Source organism: Heterocephalus glaber, unplaced genomic scaffold (genome assembly GCF_053883595.1).
Source record: "Heterocephalus glaber isolate CG9 unplaced genomic scaffold, H.glaber_assembly_v1.0 deba00001454, whole genome shotgun sequence".
NCBI classification, from domain to species: domain Eukaryota; kingdom Metazoa; phylum Chordata; class Mammalia; order Rodentia; family Bathyergidae; genus Heterocephalus; species Heterocephalus glaber.
Window position 1 is genome coordinate 17,416,771 of NW_028258303.1, and position 19,459 is coordinate 17,436,229.

General features: G+C 39.9%; 1 protein-coding gene across 12 annotated transcripts in view; it reads right to left on the reverse strand.

Annotated features, from left to right (window-relative positions):
• The window catches only part of Rasgef1b (RasGEF domain family member 1B), a 598,312-nt gene that overhangs the window by 12,489 nt on the left and 566,364 nt on the right, over positions 1-19,459 (reverse strand). For 6 of the 12 annotated variants that reach the window (XM_021260972.2, XM_021260974.2, XM_004847990.4 and 3 more), the window contains 7 exons: positions 13,426-13,608; positions 11,592-11,714; positions 11,125-11,262; positions 4,640-4,855; positions 4,113-4,187; positions 2,670-2,765; positions 2,434-2,536 (listed from right to left, as the gene is read on the reverse strand). In XM_021260972.2, the coding sequence (XP_021116631.1) occupies positions 2,434-2,536; positions 2,670-2,765; positions 4,113-4,187; positions 4,640-4,855; positions 11,125-11,262; positions 11,592-11,714; positions 13,426-13,608 (934 nt within the window). The remainder of the gene's footprint in view (positions 1-2,433; positions 2,537-2,669; positions 2,766-4,112; positions 4,188-4,639; positions 4,856-11,124; positions 11,263-11,591; positions 11,715-13,425; positions 13,609-19,459) is intronic. The other 6 variants (XM_021260973.2, XM_087215906.1, XM_087215905.1 and 3 more) reach the window with 1 other exon arrangement.

The following is a 19,459-nucleotide window of genomic DNA, read 5'->3' on the forward strand; positions in this document are numbered from 1 at the left end:
CACATATAATTCTTTTTTCTTTTATTTTTCAATCATTTAAAAATATAAGAACTACTCTTAGCTCACCGGCCATAAAAAAAAAGAATAATGATGGGCCAGAGTGAGCTACAGGTTGTAGTTTCCTGACCCTTGACATACAGCTTCGGGTGTCACCCATGTGTCATCTCACATATCCCACTGAACATTCCTACATGAATAAGCTGTGGTTCGTGGGCAAGAAACTTTCCAAAGAATATCCACGTAAGCAGTAGCAGGAATGGAAGTTTCTACCAAGCCAACTCCATAACCCACACTCATCCCTACAGTACACACCTCATGGGCTCCCCTGAATAATAACTTTACATACTGCAGCCATTTGGAAAAATATTGCAGTGGAAAAAGTGTCCACATCAACCTAAGTGAGTAATTCCATGTCACCAACTTTCACATTTTTAAGGACTAGAAGAGGTACAGTTCTAATTGGGTAAAAATGTATACACTGAAAAATACACAGATCTTACATATTCAATTCAATGAACTTGAAAAATGTCTAAGTCTATGTATCCCCTCCCCAGTCAAGATCCAGTAGAACATTTCATCATCCCAGGAAGCTCCCTTGGACCATCTTTCAGTCTTCTCTAACCCCCAAAAGATCAAAGCAGCTATTGTCCACCACCACAGATTAGCCTTGTCTCCTCTAGAACTTCTCATAAATGGAATCATACTGGACATAGACTTTTGTGCCTGGCTTCTTTTGCTCAGCATCGTGATTATAGAATTTATCTATGCTGTTTATATGTGTCAATTGTTAATTTTTAATTGCTCAATAATATTTCATTATATGAATATACCACTGTTTATTCAGTCATTCACTTGTAAATGGGGGCATTTAGATTGTTTCCAGTTTGGGGCTACTCTTTTTTTTTTTTTTTTGGTACTGGGGATCGAACTCGGCTCCTTGAGCTTGCGAGGCAGGCGGTGGAACCACTGAGCTAAATCACTGGCCCTCTGGGGCTATTCTTAATAATGCTGCTTACATACATTCTAGTACAAATCTTTCTGTGAACATGTGTTTGCATCTTTAGGAACTAAATATATCAGTATGTGGTATTTCTAGATTACAGGATAGCCATATGATTAATTGCCAAACAGTTTTACAAAGCAGTGCCATTTTATACTCCCTTCACTTGCTCTACATCCTCAATAAATTTGGTGTAACCAGTCTTTTTAATTTTAGCTATTCCAGTGTATGAAATAATTCTTCATTGTGATTTTAATTTTTTGTGATTTTAATTTTTGTATTTCCCTGATGACTACTGCTATGGAGTACCATTTCTAAGTGAGCATATTTTTGTGAAATATTTGTTCAAGGCTTTTGCCCTGTTTTTCACTTGGTTACAGTATTTGTCTTCTTATTGATTTGTAGGGTTCTTTATGGATTCTAGATTCAAGTTGTTTATCAGTTAGATGTATTACAAATATTTTCTCCCATACTGTGGCTTGCCTTGATATTCTCTTAATGATGAAAGAGGGAAATTAAGTAACCTTCCACTACTTAGACCATGGACTTTTCAACTCCCTGACTTAACTGATCTCTCAGTTCACTATTTTCATGTCTACTTGGCCAGTGTTGTTATGGCGGGTGAAAGGGGGCAATGATATACAAACAAAATAAAAAAAGGAACTAGTGAAGGGGGAATTTATCAGGATTGTGATTATTGAATTAAATCTGGTAGATTCTCTAGCTTCAAACTGACCCCAATTCTTTGTTTTTTATTCAAATATTTACTGAGCACCTACAACATTTAGGATGACCATATAATTTGTCATATAAACTAATATACTTACTAATGAGAGTCATCAATAATTATACCAAGATGACAAGTATAAACATGAGCAACAAAAACTAGTTACTACCTGACCCACTGTAATAGAGTGAATGGGAGGAAACAGGGTCTCTGGCATTAAAAATCCCCATAATTTAAAATAGCAAGTTGTTGTAACTGGAATAGTAAGGTCTGAACTGGTAAGTGCTAGGCGTGTGGGCAGTCAGAAATTGTTCAATCTTTTAGGCCAATCTCTTAACCTTGATAATGAAATCATATGACTTACTCTCAGGTCATATATTTCTCTAATACTTGATATATAAGCTTCTCAAATACTCTTTAAAATCCTTTATTTAGATGGGCATTCATTTTTCAGCATTTATAATCAGTATTTGATTGAGGTTAAATTGAAAGTATTCCATAAATTCTTGCATACTTAAGAAATAACCATACATTGCATTACTGTGGCTACTTGAGGTACTCGGAACAGTCCTGAAATAATTCAGGAAATAGGAATTCCTAAAATAATTCAGAAATGATTCAGAAATTGTACTCTTTACAGATTTTCAGTGGATATATTTCACAGGTCCCATAAAGAGAGGACACAAATCCTTCAGAAAAGACTCACAGATTATCGCCATCAAGGAATTAAAGTTGCCGATGTTAAAACACTCTCGAGCCACATCAATGAAATACTCGATCATTCGTGCTCGATGTTTCTTCTTGACAGGCTACACAGGAAAAGACAATAGAGGGCAGTTATCTAACTTGTAGCCTCCAGAGATGGAAAGCAAGTATGCAGATAACATAAACCAAGTAAAGTCACACTGACTGCTAAGAAGCAGGGAAAATTCATTTTCTCACCATGCAGATTTCTGTAGCAACCAAGTAGCTTAGGCGATTAAACCATTCCACGTAGGCTTCTAAATTTCGTGTTTTCTTGCGTTCACTGTAGCAGCTCTGTAGAGAAAGCAAAGTGAACTGATGAGTTAAAGAAAAAGAGAATGCACGTGTATATGGGTCTCACTGTCAGTATGAAGTTGTCATTCTCAGTTTATGGATTAGGAAGGCTTTCTAGCATGAGGGAGAGAAAGAGAGAGAGAGAGAGGGCCACTAACATTCTTGATTTTCCTTACAGAAATACCAAAATCTCCTAGGACGATCCCATCAAACCTGAGGTCTAGACATACACTGGACTGCATGCATAAAAGTACCTTTCCCTGCCTTCTCAGGATATCGATCAACTTGGATAGGATCTGTTCATAAAAGCATAACCCATGCAATTCTAAAACAATCTTGGACTGGTTAATGAGGTGCAAATAGCCACTGCTATCTACACAGCAAGGAGAGAGGCCATGCACACTGGACTAGAAAACCTTCTCCTAAAATTAAGTTGTATAACAAAGTTCTGCAACATCATGGACCAAGAAACTAAATATCTTCCAAAGAAGATAAATGGAACCCTACAACATAATGGTTTTTAGTAAGGTGAGTGACACATTGTTCAAAAGCAAAAGAAGTTCATCTCATTCTGGAGTTCAAGGCCAAGCTTGAAGAGGTTCATTAAGTCCTCTTTCCTTCCTTCGAAAAGATCCAAACAACAAAGTCCACCAGCCTCCTATTGCAAAACATATCCTTCATTTCCCGTACTGAGAGAAACTATTCTAAGGCCGGAAAACAGCTGTTGCCCCGACTCGCAGAGGTGACTTTCATGAGTGGGTGACATAGTCTTTGTCTAACAATTTCAAATGTTTCTAGAGGCCCTGGAGTGAAACTTCTTGTATATGTATCACTGATTTAACAGTCTGTGTCCAGTATTATTTTCTTTATGTGTGGGCTTTACCATAAACCTGTCATGGGGGATTCACCTAAAAACAAGAGGCAAAGCAGGGAAGAGCCTTGCTCAGCAAGCTGGATGCACATCCTGTCTTTCTTGCCCCTCCTATTGTTGAATCATGAGCAAAGCATTGTCTTTTATTTTCCTTCTGGCTTTATCTGACAGATAAAACCATTATGCTTTCATCTTCTGCCTTTATCATGAGAAATGCCTGCATCTACTTGCTGTAAAGGGCTTATTAAATTTCCCAATAAAGGAGAAGGAGAGGGTAAAAGCTAGTGAAAGGATAAGAATACTGTAAAGGCACTCTGAGACCTTGCTCAAGAAAAACTGCAAGGAATCACATATGGCTAATGAAAAAAATTCTTTCTGATTTTAAGTCCTAAAACAATAGTTTCAACTACAAGGTCTTACACTCATTATCACAGATTAAAGAGTTCACTTTCTAGTTTCAGGACTGAACTTATTACCTTGTCATTGTCCAAAGGATCCTTCTGCACAAATGCCTGAACAAATTCTTCTGGCCCAATGTAATTGAGCCGCTCCTGAAACAAGAATCCAGCGAGTTGAGAGTTTTAAAGAAAATGCAAAGAAATGAACAGGCTACTTCTCTATTGACTTTGGGCACCACTCCCATTTCTTAATGCAGATTACAAAATAAGCCTTTAACCCTAAATACTTTCAGCAACACCAAAGTCTCAACAGAGCCAATGTTCTGTTTGGGTCAATGCTCTACAAGATAATGGAAGACTGTGTGAGTTACAGCAAAATTAATCACAGGCAGAAGATGAGGACAACTCTGTTTTCAGCCTTGTCTGGTACTTATTTATAAGCAAATTCTCAGTATATCAGAAGCATTCATACTGCAACGCCTAAACAGAACATGTTTCAGCTGTTTTGTAGATTATTTATCCTGACACTACTTCTGGCAAACACACTGGTTGCCAAAACAAACACAGTGGGTGGCTGCAAAGGGCAAGGATGATGAGGGCCTCACCAGCTCTACGTGAGTCAGCTGCTGGGCCATCGTGTACGGGTCACTACAGACAGTGATGATATCCCTCTGGATGGACTGTGGCTTGGTCTTGAGGACCGTGAGCCGATCTGCAGATGTGGAGCTGATCTTAGCCAAGACTTCCTCATACTGACTGAGAGCAGCAAGCTTGCGGATGAGACACTGCATCATCTGCTGGACATTCTTCCGGTATGTCTGCTAGGGAACAAGCCAAGCGTTACACCCTTGCTCTCTGTGTCTTTTTTAGCAGGATGCAACCTCACAGATAATGTCTTGAAATTATTTTTAGCTTGACACTGGAAAGTTTGGTTCAGGGAACTTATAGGAGGATTCAGATAGCTCTAACAACTCAGAGACTCATAGACATCAAGTGCCTCTTCAAACCTGGACGTCCTTTTCTCAGGTTACTATTGAGAGCACAATTCAGAATAGACCTTCAAACACTACAACCTTTCAGACTAGCTATCAAGCGCATTCAGTATAATGTATACTGTACACAATTAAATGTTCACTGGTAGAAATGTACCTGTATACTTTTGTTGGGATAAAATACATGGATCTCAAGTCCAAGCATCCTTTTCCTAACTTTTTCATTAGTGTCACCTTCTTGCTTTTTCCACTCCTATCATTCCCAATCTCATTAGTCTAAGGACACAGAGGCTACTTGACAGGAACACACCATTACTTCCCACTCCCCAGCCACCCACCTTCCTGACTTTCACAGAAGAAGGGGATATCCGCTTTTGGTATCTGACCTCCACTTGGCGCCTGTCCATTTCTTCCCCATTCATGAGTCAGCACTGGTATTCACAACCAGACTCTTCCACGCGATAGTCCTCCCTACAGTGCTACCACAAGCTGCCTTGTTCTTTACCTCATATGCTGTAGCCACACAATTAAAGAGAAGCTGCTGTAAAAACTACTGCATTTTTTATAGATAAGTGTCAGCCTCTTGGTTTTTCAAACACTTGTTAAAGAAATGACCTCCCAATCAATCTCTCAGGTACACATGTCCCAAGGTATGGAGGTCTTTTCTGGCCCCAAACTGCTAACAATTATTTTTCTAGATAAAGTAAGACCCCTGTGTCAGAGGAAGGCAAAGGAGCTGATTCAATTTTAACTGGGTCTTAGGATTACCAGCTCCAAAAGAGGATAGTCCCAGTGAATCTACAGATGTAGAAAGGCCTGTGTTTATGTTTCACTGCCTTTACAAAAGGTACCACAGTATCATTTGTACTTTACCTACAGTGGCATTTATCTACAAGTATAAGAAGTGGTTTTTTTTTTTTTCGTTTAACAGAAGCAGTTTGGTTTAACAGAGCACAACAGCAAAAGCTAGAGCTATTCACATATAAGGGAGTTATATCTGAAAATGGTTAATGGTTAATCTATCTGATGTAGATAAGGAAAAAAATCATAGGCTGATTTCTTCTTTTTTCTGCTTGTCAATGTTGTCCAATGAGCTCTTCAACATGGCCCATTATGTGATCTTCATTTTTCTCTACATTCACAAACCACCTTAAAATGGTGAAATACCTAAGTGTTCTTAAAAAATGAACCTTCCAAAAAACCTATTCCACGCCACATCAAGGTTACCAGTTTAGAAGATGCTATCTATTTGGCAATGTGCTTGTTTACTCAAGGGAAATGCCTCTTTCCTTGGCATTCCAAGCCACCACAGTTGAGTTATGGACTTTTTCAAATCCTTCATTCCTGTTTCCCCCACCTCGTTTATTTTCATACCATTGAGCTACATTAAAACTTTAAGAACTTAAGAGGTTTCCTTAAGTCCTGTCCCACAATAATAAACACCCACAAAAGTTATTACCACTCCTTTTTTTTTTTTTTGTACCTGGGATCGAACTCGGGTCCTTGCACTTGCGCAGCAGGCGGCGAAACCACTGAGCTCAATCCCTGGCCCTCACTCCTTAAAATTAGTAAATATTTCCCAAGTGTTTCCCACTAGGCAGTAATCATCTTTTTGAGACACTTTAGTTACAGCACATACCATTCAGAGTAGAAAACAAGGTAGAAAGTTGCAGTTTTGCATGATTAAATCATATTTATAAGAGTATCCCACAACTGTCATTATTTGACTACCCTATCATGAATAAGGGACAGATAAGGAACTTACATTCTTTGTTAAGTCTTTCCAGGAAAATCCTGAATTATTGGCATAAAACTTTACTTACACAAATACACACACGCATGCATGTACACACCATTAACACTTCTGTGGATTTATCTGTCCATGGATACCTACACCCAGAGAAGACACTCTGTGAGGAGACACAAAACTGGCACCAGTTGTTACTTTTAACAGAGAAGTAGGACTGGTACAACTTTTGTGGGAAAAAGATCGAGCAATCAAAATGTCTTTCTGTATTGTTTGATTTATTAAAAATAAAAAACTTGAAGTGAGAGTTCTTGGCTAACAGGTGACACATACAAGAAAGTTCTTTTTGCTCAGAAAAACTACAAACAACTCATTTAAAAATATCTATTCTTTGATATCTCAGCAGCTGTTCCATGTGAGTTCTCAACCCTAATTCATTCCCTACCCCTACTCCCAGGGTCTCTACAGAAAATATTCAGTCAGAAATGACCGCTAATGTTCAGGTCTCCACCTGAGGGAACCAGCTGAGGCCCAATGAGTGCAAGAAACAGCGGACCAGGAACAGCCCACAGCCTGGGTACAACCCCTGAAAGTCCCACTGAACTGGAGAGCATGATGGAAATGCTCCTCAGGTAGCTTTAACACACAGCAACACATGAGAACTGCTGTTCTACCAGCACATTTTGCAAGAGTTTTATTCTGCACTTAAAATACATTTTCTTAGCAAAGATGTAGAGGAATTATAAAGGAGGTAACTGATGAGCAAAAAGCAGCAAAATATGAGGGGAAATCTACCCAATTAAGTATGAGAAAAAAGCTGTTTGAATAAACTGTGTGTGTGTGTGTGTGTGTGTAAGAAAGCAGGGGGAATAGGTATGCATCCTCTTTCACAAGTTTTCTGCTTCCATTTGATTCCATTTGAGAACTCAAGCTCTGTGTTGTTCAGCATGCTTTCTCACTGAGTCATGAGTTGCTAAATATGTACTTATTCTTTTTTATAACTTCAAATGCCAGAGACATTAATTACCTGGCAAATAAAGATAGACGTTCTTACTATAAAGACCAGCCCCTTAAGGAAGAGAAAATTGCCTTCTACCTACCATAGTCATTTGTCGTGTAATTCAATCATTAGTTTCATTTCATGTTTCTTGCGGGCAAGTCTCAATAAACTACTTCATTTTGGGCAAATCCCCAGGGGAGAAACATATTAAGTCAAATTATGTGGAACTGTCCCAGCAGATTCAGAAGAGCCTGGCTGAATTACATCCAGGGCACACCTGGGTTCATTGGCCATCAAAAAAAGTTCTTGAAGCCAGAGGCAAGAAGCAACAAGTTACAATTCAAATCCATGCTCCTTTCAGTGGAGGGGAAGAATATTATCCTACTACAGTAACTGATTTGTCCACTCATTCATTCATTCACTGATTCATTCATTCATACATTACTGAGGGCCTTAAATGTCAGGCACTCAGGAGTTAAAGATGCTGTGAGCAGAGGGCACAGTGTGTGTGGGGTGTGTGTGAAATAGCCAATAATTAGGAATCACAGAGTTCTGTGAAGTGCTGTAAAGGGTGGTGAAAGCTAAGAAAGAGAGGGGATGTGATCATGGCTCGGTGGCAGGGCAAGGTCTCTCTGAGGAGAGGCATTTAACACATGCGACAGCTGAGGAGCCTGCCATACAAAGAACTGGGGAAAGGGCACCCATCACACAACTTTAGAGCCAGAAGGGGCATTAACACAGGGCAGTTAACACCATGATTTATAGAGATGACAATGAAGCAGGAATCTGATCTTTGCCAAAGCACTTTCTGATCAACCAGCTGCTAAGTGTGGACCTGACTCTGAATACAGGATAAAAGCAGCCAAAGAAGCAGCAACTTCTTGTGCAGCCCAGGTCCATCGAGGCTGCTGGTCACTTCACAAACTCATTTAATCAACTGCTACCCAGCCAGACTTGGCGCATCGTCTCATCTCTTCTCCTGCTCAAAGCCAGCTTAACACCCCAAGGTTTATCAAGAATATGTTCTCAACACAAGAGAACTGGCAAAAAGCCATGATGAGAAGGCTGTTTGGTCTTTTCTCAGTTCTACCCATGTCTTGAGTGGCTGAGTCTTATTTTAAGATGAAGACCAGATCTCATCTGGTCACAGACATGATCTCCCTCTTTCACACCATGACAAGAAGAACCAAAAGCCATCCAGGCAGCATTTTCAAACCACTATCATTTTATCTTTAAAAAAATTAAAGGGTTCCTTTTGGGAAGAATTATGTTACAATTTCTACCTTTTAGAAAAGTCATAGAAGTCAGGCATGGTGGAACACATCTGTAATCCCAGCACTCAATGAGGATGAGGCAGGCGGATCACAGGTTCAAATCAACCCTGGGTAGTGACTTAGTGAGATCCTGCCTTTAAAAAAATTAAAAGGGCTATGAATGTGGGCTCAGTGTGCAGACTCTGGGTTCAATTTTCGGTAACACATACACACACGTGCATGCACACAAAAGCCATAGAGGGAAGATATGCTAACTGATATATAAAGTTAATTAGCGACATACACCTAACTGAAAGGAAGAACTGACTGACTCAGGTCTCAGCCTTCACATACGAAAAGGCCCTAGGATGCCACTAATCTTTTGAGCAGCTTGTCATAAACCGAGGTCACTGAGCCAGCATGGACTCTGCCAAGCGACCCACAGCTAATCCCTCTGACATAAGATTTACTACCAAACTGTCCGCTGTTTCTTTCCTTTTGCCTATGTGAGTGAGGGACCTATCAATTTGACCTGGCAGAACCTGAGACAGGCAAAGCTGGCAAAATGATTATAACAGTCATAACTTGCAAAATGGCTCAGGAAATGACTCACTCAGCCTTGCAGAAATAATGGGTGTCTGGAGCACCTGGGCGCCACGCAATGTCATAAAGTAACAGTAAAAGGGTTAACTCCGGTTTCACGAGCAGAACATAAGCCAGAAATGCGAAGTACAAAGTTTTCGAGTACTCGTCTTATATAATTTTAGTCTGATTTCTTTTTAAGTTGGAGGAATAGCATTAAAATGCATTCACAAGAATTAGAATAGATCAGTGTCTTGTTATGCTGTCTTTCAGGCAAACACGGAAAGATGAGCTCTCCGGAAGGTTATGCACAATACAAAGGGAAAATGTATTTTCAGACAAATGAAACAAGACATCACTGCAACTGCTAAATGCTTCATCTACCTTTTTCCATGTGACAATGCTGTACCTGTGCTGAAGGAACCTGTTCCCAGAACCTTACCAGCAACACAGAAACTAGAAAGACATCCTTGTCCAGCAAGCCTCAACACAGAATACCAGCCCTCCAGGCCTGCTTCAGAGAGGATAACCTTGCATCTGTCACAGAGAGTTTGCTCTTATCAAAGGCTCAATTGAGAGAAGTGGTATTTATGGAAGATTATCTCAGAGACTTACTTCCAATCTCTACCTATTCTAGGTCCTATCCTTGAATCAACTTCCAGCACTAGAAGACTTGGCTTGTTTGCTGTCTTCTCTGCCAAAGAATTACCACTGCTAATTTACACACTCATCTATGGTCTCTCTTTTATCAAGGAGTATTTGTTATAAGCCCTATGTAAAGAAACAAATCATAATGAACTCACAAAAATCCCTCATATGACAGTTTTTGTTTTATTTTTTGCAGTGCTAGGGACTGAAGTTAGGGCCTTGCACATGCAAGGAATGTGCTCTACCATTGAGCTACATCCTCAGCCCTAACATTGTAAATTCTTCATCTAATGCTTGAAGAATTAGTGTGCTCCCCGACAATGGATATTCTATAAGCAACTGTATTTCTCTTTTATCAGTAACTTAAACCACAGCAATCTTTTCCAACTCTACTGGCTCTCAACACTCACATATTTGTTTTCTCCCCTTCTATGGTACAGATTGTCTCTTTCTACTTATAATTTATTAATATGCTCCTCATGGACTGCTATATTTATATGCTTACTTTAAATCTATTAGTGTTCATTAATATGCTATTTATTATCTCGCTAGCTGTGTCAAAGCTTTTGGGAAGGCAGAAAGATAAAAGTAAAGTAAAAACGAGACACACTTGCAACATGAGCCCTGTGCATGAACTGACATGAACATTCCCCCAACTAATCACATAAAACTCTAGCTTATTTCCCTTTGAAGTGGGATGGAATAATCATCCCCACTTGACATACCAAAAAGACCAATATGCCTAGAGAGGATGTGCCAAAGACAAAATGAAAAGAAAGCATCGAGATTCTGATGCTTAAACAAATATCATTTCCCAACCAAGAGATGGCTGGGAATTCAGTGGCTGTAATCAATTCAGGTTACTAACCTCCTCGCCACTGGCTATTCTGTGAGCCAGATCTTTCAAATTTCTCATCATTCTTTCATCCCGAAAGTCATAAGGAAATGTTTCTGTCCATTCTGTCAAGAGTTGAAGAATTTTAGGTGCAATTTTTCTCATCTGGTTCTGAGGAGAAAAAAATGAATTTAATCAGGTGATCTCTGTCACCAGGGACTGTATCAAATAAATAACTACTGTCACTGATTAACTTTTAGTGCAAAGTCTTTGGGATTGAAGAAGCAGTACTTGGCCCCTCTGTCAATGCATTGTACAACTAGCTTATAGCAGCAGCTAGGATCTTCCAAGGCATTTGATTTACAGTGTGTTCCTTATACTGTTCCCAATTCCCCATTTGCAGCCATGATGCCATTTCTGCACGTCAGCCTGGGGATAAGTTAGGCCCGTCAGTCAACATTTCTAGTCAAAAACCTGTAAAGGTCAAAATGCCTTGTTACCTTATCGCCATCAGGATCACTTAGCCTCTGGTGCTCCATGCATAAGTGGCAAACTTTGCCCATTAGTTCATAAGGATGCATAAATAACCGGGAACTGAGTAGGAAGGTAAATATGTATGTTCTCTGTGACAAGAGAAAAAGGTCATCACTGTTACATTCTCTCTGAAATTAATATCTTTCCTAAATATTAGACATCTTTTTTCCATTAAGTTTTCCTGATCAAAGTTAACATGCTGCAGCTTGAAAAGTAATGCTTTCCAGCAGCAAAACAGTATGAAGTTGGATTCCCTCTCTACCTTCAGAGGTATCATTTCCTGAAACCATACCAAAACTAATAGAAGTACAGGATAAGCTTAGCTCCTGAAATTAGGGAACAGTTTCACCCCTATCCTCAGGGATCCACGATACCAGAACACATAACTCACTCTAGGAAGAATGAAATTCAGCCCAGAGAGATAAATCTAACTTAAATATACCAACATTACAGAATCTGGTTTTGTATCCAAATATTATGTTAACTCAGTAAAGACCCCAAACAAAATCAGAAAACAAATAATCCAACAAATCCCGCTCAGCCTCCCCACATTCAGCCCAAGAATTCTCCAGTGTTTTCAGTGTGGCACACTAAAGAGTTGTGTCAAGAATATTCAAAGGCAGGCTTTCAAGTAACCTATTTACTTGCTCAAGGGCTAAGCAATTTGATAAAGCACAATATAACACTATGTAGTTTTCTTTAACCACATTGTCTCCTCAGAAGTCAGTAATAAAGTATTCTTATTTGTTGTAATAGTTTCAGACTCCCATGAAAAGAAAAATTCCAGGGGTTAAGTCCCCTCCCCTCGGGTGCCTTTAGAAGCTCATAAACATTTAAAGGGCTGAACAAGGGATCCCTTTTACTTTTGATTACAAGTTTTCCCTGTGTGGCAACATATTTGAAAATGCTATGTAACAAATCACACACAGAGCGATAACTTAGTAAGAAACACTATGGTGAATTATAGTGGCAAATACAAACTATCCTTTGCCTACCAAGGTTATTATTACATTTATAAAAATGAACTAATATGGTCCCTAGATATTTTCATGAAATCTCAATCAACCACCAGCTGCTCAGTAATTCTCACTGCTCTGCCAAACTAAGTTCCACAGAGACAGCTGTGGCACAAGAGAAGGGGGAAACTGTGTTACATTCTGATGCTAGGAGTGCAACCACGAGACCATGAACAAAATGCAGCACTGGTGAATTTCAGTTTTCTCCCCTCTTCCCTCTTGTAATCATTCTCAACATTGAGATTATGTATAATTAATTCCCTAGATCCAAAAGTGCCATCTATACAAATGTAAGCTACCAAGGTAAAACAAAAGCAAACATGTCCTCTGATGTCCAATCTATAAAGTACTCCACCTTGAGTATAAATTTCTTCTCTCTTCCATTTACTTTCCTTAACTACATTCAGTTTTTTCAGCATAAAAATGTTAGGAAAAAAAATCATTAACTGTCCTATTCTGGGAGGATCCAGTGTTCTCTAGCATTTTTATTTCAGGACCAAGGTGTGTGCACACATCAACCCTACAGATACTTTATTCAGAGGCTATCAGACTGTGGGTAAATGGTTCCTAACTCAGAAAGAAACTGATATGGGGGCTACTCCAAAATCAGCTCCATACCCAGGCTCAATGGCATTTCAAACCATTCAATATTCAATATGCAATTTCTTATTTGAAAAATTCTTAGCGACCCTGATACAATTTCATAGTATGCATGGTCCCTGCATAATGTATTTAATGTCTGCTCTTTCCCAAGGATGGATTTCAGAGGAACATGAACACGTACATCCGGGTAGTAATCCACATTCGGTACCAAATGCTGAATAAGTGCTTCCAGAGAGCCAGAGAGGAGGTTGTTGTCATGGTAATACAACCCTCCACAGTTGTCCTCTGCAGACTGATAGAGGTTCCGGTTGTAACCACTGCTGTCAAACATTGCTGAAAAAGGAGGAGTCTGAGGCATGCTTTCCTAAAAGAAATAAAAAAGAAAACACGGTGTCAGTAACACACAATATGAGAAGAAAGTAAGTGTTAATAGACACAAAGCTCTAATAGGAACGAGGGAACAGGCAATTTAAAAATAGAGTCTGACAAACAAAAGTCTTTGTAAATAGGGAGGGATGGAGGGGTTGAAGGGAGGGCAGGGGAATGGGGGAAAAATAAGAATCAAGAGAGATTATGTAAAGGTACAAGTTTCCAATGATGAATGTCATTATATTGTATACCTAAAATGTACCAATAAAATTAATTTAAAAAATAGATTCTGACAATATCAGAAGTCAAGAAGAACCAATTGTCCTTAGAACCACACATTGCACACATTTCAGTACCAACTTCATTCATTCAATGCCATAAAATGCTTCCTTGGATTCAATCTGGATTTAAGTTCAAGTCACTCCTTTACGTGTAGTTGAGAAGGAGGGCAGGTGAACTGGGCTTTGATTGTTTTTTCCCACTAAATCAAGTATTTTCCTTTTGTAGAAGTGTATAAAACTTCCTACTTTGCTGGACAAATTATATAACAATTAAGAGACACCTGACTCGCACTGGACATACTAGTAGGCAACTAAAACTGACAATGAAAAACTAGCTGGGAAATGAAGCTGAGAATTGAAGTATTGTGTGTGCGTGTGTGTGTGTGTGTGTGTGATTTGATGCTGACTCCTCATGCATTTACTGGAGGATGAGATCCTGTTTATTTTCATCACTTTGTGTCAAATTCTCAGGGCCAGGGAGAGAGGGGTGTGTAGAAAGCCTCAGTTCTCAGTAAGGACGCAGTCCAAGAAGGCAGGTGATTTGGAACAAGGAGTACTGAGACAGTTGTGAAATGAGCTGTTCTCCATCTGTGTGCTCTGCAACTCACAAAGCTCTGTCCAAGGGACTTGGTAGAGGTCAGAGGCTATTAAGTTATTACTTGGACTCCTAGGGACAGAGTGCCTGGCCCTGTGCGCAGCCCTGAGTTTCTAGCAGCAGACCTAGACAATGGAGGCATTCAAGACCTGTCCAGAACAGGGGCTTCCAAAGGCAAACAATGAGGGGAAGCCCAACTCCTGGGCCTAGACTGAGAGGGACAGGGTGTGGAGGCTGCAGGAGAACACGACCTGGACTGATCCTTCTTTTCAAGATGCCAAAAAATATTTGCATCCAAATGGGGGTGGGATGTGGTGCTGTGTTTAAAAAGTCACATCCATCACTCCACACGTCACTCCACACACACCTGTTCCAGTCACACCTGATGGGGACACAGAGCATCACAGTGTGGACGTGCCTTCGCAGGAGGGGCCAGGGGTGCAGTGCTAGGGACAAAACACTATTACAAAGCCAGCTGGCAGTGAACATAGCATTTAGGAAATGAAGAAGCAGCTAAAATAAATAACTAGGGAGAAAACGCTTCAGGGTTGTGTACTCTATCCCATCCATAAACCAGTACAGAGGGAGAATTTAAAGGGATCTAATAAAAAGTAGTCACAAATGGGAAGAAAGTGATTGCTGAGAACACCCTATCCAGGGGGTTTGTCACTACCAGGGCCACTGTGGCTGTGCCCGTAGCTTAGGTAGGACATGGTCATAACAGTCAAAGGACGGGGGCTGTGGGATATAATGTTAATAAAAATGCTCCATACAGCCCTTTGGCTGGTAAGACCTTATGCAGCAACTGTGATTAAATAAATAGTTCAACATTAACATTTTATAAGGCAATGGACAAAGCACATTTCTTTTCTCTTGGAACTGCCAATTTTCATGAATACAATTCATAAGTAATATACTCATTTCACATGAGGCATCTCTGGTGAGAAAAAAACCCAGCCAATCTAACCTTGTCCTGAAAAACTCAGAATGCCCTCACACTGGGAGGCCCGAAACTAAAATGAAAGGCACCTCTAAAAGGTAACTAACTTCTCATAACTTTGAGGGACTCCTGTGCCCGGACTTGGTTACTTGTGGCTTAAAGAAGAGTCTTTCACGTATAAGACAAGGAATAGGACTCTTGAAGTTCAATTATTTTCCCCCTGAGAGGAACCATGAATTTTCCTTGATATCTTTTTATTTGTTGTTATTGAAACCAATGTAATAAAGTGGTTTGGGAGGGGAAGATTTGTCCAGGAGTTTGGAACTCCAAAAAATCAGACAATATGACAAACATCCAAAGGACCATAGAAATCATCCAGTCCCAGATATAGAAAAACAGATTTCATTTCACTTCCAACTCTAATCAATTAGAAGTGGCTGTCTGGTGGCCCAAGGATGATTCAGGTCCATTTCAAGGCTGTGACTCCATGGGAGAATGCGTATCCAAAGTGATCAGAGATGGATTCAAGGCAACCATGGAAGAACCCACAGCCCATGTGCCGTGCCATTGCTGTTCTGTCCAAACTCCTCTCTCCCTACAGATGGCAAACAGAGACCCAGGGAGGTGAACTGGAGACACCAGGCTAACATGATACAGCCAAGTGTTCCAGAACAATGTGGGCTGGGTGAAACTCCCCTGATTCTTGGACCTCGGCTGGCTGGGCCAAAGTCCCAGGACACAGCAATCAGCACCACAAACTACCATGTATGTGTACTTGTTAACTATTAACTTCTGAAGTGTAGACAAGAACTCAGTTCTGGATAAGAATTCAGGTTTAATGGTTTCTCTTAAATGAGAAACCCAAAATATAAATAAAGAGCAAAATGAAGGACAGACAAGAAATAGGGAAATAGGTCTTTTGCAAATGGGAAGAGAACCAAGAGACACTGGGAGGCAGAAAGGCAGGAAGTGAAAGGGGATGTAAAAAGAATTAACATGTGACATACACATGTATGGACTATCTACAATGAATATATTTATTAAGTACCTCAAACCTCAAACATGTACTGAAAAAGAATTCAGATTTAATGAAGTTGTAATTGTGGCACTGAAGAGCTCTGAAATCTCCATTACTCCCCACTCCCACCCTGCTCCATTGTTTTCAGTTTTGCTTACTCCTACCAAAATTTTAAATTGTAAGAAACAATAAGCCAAAACTGCCTATCTTCTCTACAGTGAAGTTCTTAACATTATTAGCGTGATGGCAAAGGTTTTTTTGTATTGTTCTTTGGAAATGTATCACTCACAAGGTTTCTTTGAGGAGGTACAAGACATCAGCACTTTGGAAGACTCCCTCCTCTGATGTGGCACCAAAAGAAAAAATTGCAAATAATGATGGAAACCAAACCAAGGTAAATTAATTGAAGTTGTAGCTTACTTTGCTTAAAGGTCAACTCAGAAGGGAGCAGGTCCCAGGCCTGAGTTAGCGCGACGAAGTGCTGCTCATGAGCTACCCTGACTGTTGAGCTCACACACAACAACCAACTGCTGAGATCCACATCACTCCCAGAAACCTCAGCACCTCATTTATGCACAGTGGGCATTTTTTCCACTTTGCTGTATACTCAAGACAGCATCTTTCCAATTCCTCAAGCCCTTCCCTTCATTGGCCGAATTCTCACTAGGAGATCTCCCGTGCTGGGAAAGGTCTCCACATCCCACATGCCATTATTTCTCTGAATTCCCCTTCACTTGAAATGTCTCTCTGGAGACCTGGAGTGTGGTAGCTCTGAGAACTTCAGTGGCATCTGTCTGCTTAACAACTGACTGTAATGGCTACAGGTGCCTTTCTGGGCTCTATAACCACCCCCCACAAGCCTCCTCAACCTTCTTTGACTGCTTTGAATGAAGCTGAGACTGAGAAAACTGTAACAGCTCACTTGGGGTTACACATTAAGGGACACAGGCTTTCAAACCTAGATCTTCAGATTCCAAGTATGAAATTTATTACACTACTCATGTTACACTGCCAATGGTCTTCTTTGAACTTCTAAGGTTGAACCATAAAATGAAAAACCTGTCAGTCTGTCCCAAACTGCAGGCTATTAGAATAATTTCCATGTTTTATGTGTTCTACATAAATCCTTGCTCCCAAGTTGTATTAATACCATTAATTACTCTTATTAAAAAGTCACACTGTCAAAACAAAGTCACACAATCAACAGCAGTATTTAAGCTACTGACCTTTGCAATCAAAGCACAATCCCGTTTAGACAGAGACTTCAGGGATCTCATATATCAGAGTATCTTTAAAACTGGGATATATGTAGACAGTCAAATGATAAGAAAACATGTTTAACTTATAGTATTATTTTAAGCAATATATGAAACAACAGAGCATCTTACAATAGATAACACCTTGGATTCTATAAAATACAATATTTCCTTGCACTAATGTCATAGATTTCCAGAAAAATTGAGGCAAATGATTAAAAGAAAGATCATGAGTCACAATATACATGGCTCATTTCTGGAGAATCTCTAACAAGTGGCCAGTCTGGACATTTTTGAAAGAATTAACTGCCTGTGTAACAGATACAATGAGGCAACATCAGCAGAATGGCACAGAAAGTCCTGTTTGTGAAACTTAATTTTCAATACCTAAGAAGATAAACATAGTAGCTTGTTTTCTCCCAAGCATCTTTCTCCTTTATTACCCATATCATGAGCTACAGTTTATTCAGTATTATTCAGATTCACTGTCCAGGTCTTCAGTTCTACCAGATTCAGTTCTGGAATTGAAAAGTAAGGTCCAGGCTGGTGCATACCTATAATCCTGGCACTCTGGGAGGGTGAGACAGGGGGACTACAAGTTCAAGTCCAGCTTGGGCAACTTAGGGAGACTTTGTCCCAAAAATATTAAATTAAAAAGGTCTGGGAATATTGCTCAGTATAAAGGCACTGGGTTCAATTCCCAGAACAAGGGAAGAGAGAAGAGAGAGAAAAATGAGAGGAGATGGGGTGGGGGAAGTGAGGCCCAAAAGGTTAAATGTCTCAGTTCTTATTAGGAAAATAAATCCAATATCCAAACTACAAGAGAATCCAGAAAAGTGTTTCTCCGTGGGCACTATTACCTCCAGAAATCGCCTCCTAATGATTTACCTAGGGGAGAAAGGCTTGCACGAGGTTGCTCGGAACTTCTGGCTTCCGTTCATTTCTTTACCTTGATGTAGCCCTGATGCTTTCCTTATTTGCAGCCAAGCTTCTCTTTTCAGCTCTCATAACTATTGCTTTCTGTCTCTGGGATCCAGGAGCTCTCACTTTGCTCCTTTCTACACTTTCCAGGACAATATCAAATCCAGTCTCTCCACTGTTCATTGCGCCTCTTAGCACAAATTTTGCCTGGCCCCATACAACTATCAGCAGGGAACTGATCACCAAAAATCTTGTTTAGGAGACACCATTCTCAGAGGTTGGAATGTGTGCAAGGCAGCAAGTTAAATACTGGCTTAATTTACTGTTAAATCAAAACTTCAAAGGAGCAAATTCCCTGGGAAAAAGAAAAATTTGTATGAGGCAAATGAAAACTCTGCTAACTATTTAAATCATTTGCATTAATGCATAATGCGGACTAGAAACCAATTCTCTTACAGAAAGTTTTGTTTGTAAGCCAGTTCCTAGAATTTAAAATATATTCTATTCTGCCAGTGGCTCTTAACTTTTTAAGGAGATCGTCCAACTCCTAATCCATGCAGAAACACACCAACAAGTCTGAATATACTTTAAAGTTTCCAGGTGATAGATTAAGAAGCCCATGTGCTGCTTGTACAGAACATTCATATCATTTCTTTATTCCAAAGCAGGAGTCTGGCCCAACATTTCAAGTCTGGCTCCTTAGAAATCAAAGAATATTTGTTTTTTCTGGTAGTACCAATCAAAGTGAGTTAAAGAAAATAAAAGAAGTATAATCATTGGGTGGGCAGAGCTACTGAAGTAGGCTTTCCTCTCCCCCTGCACTGAGGCAGCACCT